We start from the raw sequence: 5,101 nt of genomic DNA, 5'->3' as shown, positions 1-5,101 counted from the left end.
GGGAATCTAGTTGGTGCTTGATTTTATGAGTGTTTATGTTTTATCATATAATAAAGTAAAAAAAAAACTAGTATTACAAAAAATTATTAAACCAATAAAATTCATGACTTGGGCTGTAAGGTTTGGTAGGTTAAGCCGTGAAGCGTATGTCAATTCAATATGTTATCGTCTTAATATTTTTTTAAAAAATATAATCTTGAATTATTTTTTAAAAGTTAAATCATACTTTTACATGTCATTTAGATATTCTTTAGACCCATTAATTTAACTGGGTCAAGTCAGGGCAAAAAAATAGTTTTAAAAATAAAATTATCAAACTTGAGGAGCTCATGATCTAGGTTAAGTCATGAAAATATATATATATAATATAGCGGGGAAATAGGAAACACACTGTAGACTTGCACGATATTTTCCCCACAAGGTTTTGATCATAGGTTATGTAATAATAATAATAATAATAATATATAATATAAGGGGAAAATAGGAAACACACCGTGGATTTACACAATATTTTCCCGTGGTTTAGATTATACAATATTTTCCCCGTGGTTTAGATTATAGGTAATGGTGGGAAATACATTTTGTTTTTTTTTAATATTTATTTTAAGTGAACTAAATGACATTTAAGTGTATTTATAAAAGAATTGTTTTTTTTTAAAATATTTTTTATTTGAAAATATATTAAAATAATATTTTTTTATTTTAATATCAGTAATTAAAATAATTTTTAAAAATATTAAAATAATATTAATTTAAAATAAAAAAATTAAAATTATTTCAAAAACTCTTAAAAAAAAAAGGTAAAAATAAACACTGCATAGAAATGCAGCGCTGTTGACGTAGCGGCATTTGTTTTTGTAGAGAGATTCAAAATTATCAAACTGTCTAAAGTTATTTTTAAAAAAAGTTACTGATAATGCTCTCTCTGATCTGGTCAAGACTCAAGACAAGACAGAAGATATATATATATATATATATATATATATATATATAGAGAGAGAGAGAGAGAGAGAGAGAGAGAGAGACCGCCTTCGTCATCCCATGGAAAGCTTCCACTTGCTATGCCCTCTCTCTTATTATCTCCCTCTCAACACTCCATTTAATGTTGTTTTCTTTTTCTTCTCGTAAGGGAAAAATAAATAAATTACAAAGCCCTCGATCTTCGTGCCAGCCTCATTCTCTCACTTGATATTCATCTCTCTTTCCTCTTCCTCTTCCTCTATATCTGTGTCAACTTCTCTCCATTACTCCCATCGAAGTAAAGGAAACCCATTCTTTACTCCCACCATCTCTCTGTAAGCTTAAAACACTTGCTAACTAGGTTGCTATTTCCAAAGACAAACAGAGGAAACAGAAACCCAATAATCTCCCTGTCCACTACTGTACGCTCACCGATTACACCAGCATCAACAACAGTTAACATGGATTCTACTTCTCATCAGAACTGGCTCGGTTTCTCTCTTTCCAACCATCATCACATGAATAATATTAACATCCCTTCCTCTTCTGATTCCTCTAACCTCTGTCTCTTTGAAGCCTTTAACACTACACCCACCACTACCTCAGGTCTCTCTCTCTCTATCTCTCCCGATTTCTTCATTTTTTATTGGCACATATTTTTGCTCAAACAACTAGATTTCTTTTCTGTTTTTATATTAACAGCTTTTGTGATGTTTATACAGCACAAGAAGATAATGCAGTAGCTGCCTGTAGACCAACTGACATCTCTTTATTTACCACTTCTGGACCAAAACTAGAGGACTTCCTTGGTGGTTGCACCACTACACCGCCATCACAGCCGCCACAACAGCCACTGGGTGGTCAGTTCTCGACTGAGACACCCGGGACTACGGCTACTACTGTATCTGACAATAGTAGTTCTGAGATATATGACTCTGAGCTCAAAACTATAGCTGCTAGCTTCCTTCGTGGTTATTCCTCTAATGATCACCAGCAAACCGGTAGTTCTCAAAAACATCAACAGCTTCTTGTGCAGTCTGAACATGCACCAAAGAAAACTGTTGATACCTTTGGCCAACGTACTTCAATTTATCGAGGAGTCACCAGGTAAATAAAAGTTGTAAATACCCTAAATCTTAAAAGGAACAAGGAAGAAGAAAAGAAGTGTATTTCTTCTCCATTTTTCTTGAAAATAATCATTAAATTAATGGTTGATTTTATGTTATTTCTTTTGGGGTTTGTGCAGGCATAGATGGACTGGTAGATATGAAGCCCATTTGTGGGATAATAGTTGCAGAAGGGAAGGCCAGAGTAGAAAAGGAAGGCAAGGTAACTAAGCTTTTCTTCATGTTATTCTTGATTTCTTTGAGGATTTTTCTTCTTCTAATGTGCGCCTATAGTGCGCATGTCCATAACATGGAGTATCCGAGATCTGGGATTGAGGCTCAGTGGGAACAGACCTTCGGTAGTTTGTGGCAGAAATAAATGGTGAAAGAATATTGTCCATGAAATGGACTGCAAAACCCGAGAAAATGAAAAAATAAATTAAATTTAATAACCTGTTTCATTAAAGGGCTAAGATCTTCTGGGGTTTGGAAGACCATTAGATTTTGTTACAGGGTGTGCATTTATGAGAGATTTTGATGTGGTTTTGTTTCTTTATGTGGCATGTTCATGGCGAATGATTGCTGCCCCATGGATGCACAATTTATCATCATTGTCCTTGCAGTTTATTTGGGTGAGTTCTTTGTTTTTCCCCGTCTATTGGCCTTATGATATTAATCATGATTAAAATCATCATTTTGCTTTACCACTTGTATGACCCAAATGTTTTCCTTCATTAATGTATCATCATCATCATCATCATCTCCCAGTTCAGATTGGACACTAGATTTTCGACACTGTAACTTGAGATTCCTTTTTTCCCATGAATGTGTCATCAATTTCAGTATCTATGTATCTAGATTCTTGTTGCGATGGCACTGTTATTATTTCTAAGTACTAAATGATCATTTTCTTTTTCGTAATAATATTCTTAGGTGGCTATGACAAGGAGGAGAAAGCAGCTAGAGCTTATGATCTTGCAGCTCTCAAGTACTGGGGTCCGACCACCACTACAAACTTTCCGGTGAGTGCTTTATAATTTATTTTTTTAATTCGTTCTTGAAAGTTATTCTTCCCCCTTTCATGGCAGTATTCAATTTGAGTTTTTATATATTGCTTTAGGTTTCTAACTATGAGAAGGAGCTAGAAGGGATGAAGCACATGACAAGGCAAGAGTTTGTTGCGTCACTTCGAAGGTAATAACCATTCTACGTTAGTATTCTTTTGTTGTTTTCTTTAATATATTTAATAATGGCATCTCATTATCTTTTATATTTGTAGAAAAAGTAGTGGTTTCTCCAGAGGAGCCTCAATTTACAGGGGAGTGACAAGGCACCATCAACACGGTCGGTGGCAAGCGAGGATAGGAAGAGTTGCCGGCAACAAAGATCTCTATCTTGGCACCTTTAGTGAGTTTTCTAATCCTTCCCTCTGTCATCCATATCTATATTTTGAAAATGTATACACCACAATATGTCAAGAATCTTTAAGTTTCTCGCTTTATATTATTCATTCGTTAAGTATATGTGTACAACGTGATAATAAAGGCAACATTTCTTTGGTCAAACAGGCACCCAAGAGGAAGCTGCCGAAGCTTATGACATTGCAGCAATCAAATTTAGAGGCCTAAATGCTGTAACCAACTTTGACATGAGTCGCTATGACGTAAAAAGCATAGCTAACAGCAATCTTCCCATCGGAGGAATATCTGGCAAGTCAAAGAATTCACCGGAATCAGTTTCTGACAGCAAAAGCATCGATGTAAGCCGATCGGACGATCGCGATCTCTCCTCGGCGTCCTCGGTAACCTTTGCTTCTCAGCCTACAACCTCTACTCTTAGCTTTGCCATGCCCATCAAACAAGACCCATCAGATTATTGGACCAATATCCTTGGATACCAAAACTCCACCACCACGATGAACAATACCAAGAACAGTAGCAGCATTGTCGCACCAAGCACTTTACTTCAATCTTCCACAGGTTTTCCTGCTTTTCAAGGTCCAACAGCTTTCAGTATGGACTTCAACACGAATTCTTCAGTCAATGAAAGCAACAACAGTGGGCTATTATTCAATGGTGGCTATATACAGCAACAGAGTGGTGGCGATGGTATCAGTACATCATCAAGTTCGAGTATTCCATTTGCTACACCCATTGCCTTGCATGGTAATGGAAGCAGCTACGAGGGTAACTCAAGTTATGGCAGCTGGATTTCTCAATCTCTGCATTCTTTCCAATCTGCAAAGCCCAACCTCTCAGTGTATCAGACACCTATTTTTGGAATGGAATGAGCTCACAAAAGAAACGCTGCAAGGAAAATGAGAATCTGTGCAAGCATGAACGTGAAAGGCTGGCTAGCTTGATGTTGATGCCAGCATGCAAGGCGCAGATGGGTTTACTTTTTTACTTTGAACAGACGAGTTGGGACTGACGAGCATCTCCACAGTAGCTGACCTTAGTACTAACTGCTAGTTCTTTCTCATGGTCTTGTGTTATCTTTCTCTTTTGCTTTTGCTTTTCACTGACATGAATTTACATGGTATAAAATGAAGGAAAAAAAAGAAAAAAGATGAGAATATCCTTTTGTCATCTTTCATCTTGTTAGTAACTCGGTAACTCAGATTATGGATGTGGAAGAGTTCCCTCGTCAATTTACCTCTCTTCCATTTGAACTTTGAATTCATACAGGTGGACAATAAAATCCCACGGAGTGGCATGCAATGAGGCAACGTTTATATAATATTTGTCGTATCATCATCATCATTTTATTGGATTCAAGGCTCCCAGCTACTCATTATCATTCAAGAAACAGTATTTTTTTAAAAAAAAAAAAACAATATTTTGAGGAATGGAAATAACTAATGGGGGGAATTCCCTAATTGAAATTGAAAATTAAAAAAAAAAAAAAGAAAAAAAAAAGAGAAATTGATAACCTCCACATCATTCAATTGGAAAACAGCAGTGCTTCCGGGGCCTTCAACAAAATTGAGTTAATTAGACCCAGGAAATTTTTTTTGTTGGACATCATAAACATAA

At 36.0% G+C, this 5,101-nt stretch overlaps 1 protein-coding gene across 1 annotated transcript; it reads left to right on the top strand.

Moving 5' to 3' along the window:
• Positions 1-1,186: 1,186 nt before the first annotated feature.
• Positions 1,187-4,656, top strand: LOC118051572 (AP2-like ethylene-responsive transcription factor AIL5). The gene is made up of 8 exons (XM_035062237.2): positions 1,187-1,566; positions 1,683-2,067; positions 2,207-2,289; positions 2,690-2,698; positions 3,000-3,088; positions 3,187-3,260; positions 3,346-3,473; positions 3,635-4,656. The coding sequence occupies exons 1-8, from the start codon at positions 1,422-1,424 to the stop codon at positions 4,354-4,356; spliced, it is 1,635 nt and encodes a 544-aa protein (XP_034918128.1). The 5' UTR covers positions 1,187-1,421; the 3' UTR covers positions 4,357-4,656.
• Positions 4,657-5,101: the final 445 nt, after the last annotated feature.

Source organism: Populus alba, chromosome 18, assembly GCF_005239225.2.
Source record: "Populus alba chromosome 18, ASM523922v2, whole genome shotgun sequence".
Classification (NCBI taxonomy): Eukaryota; Viridiplantae; Streptophyta; class Magnoliopsida; order Malpighiales; family Salicaceae; genus Populus; species Populus alba.
The sequence above is the reverse complement of the archived record's forward strand: the minus strand, read 5'-3'. Positions and strand labels throughout refer to the sequence as shown.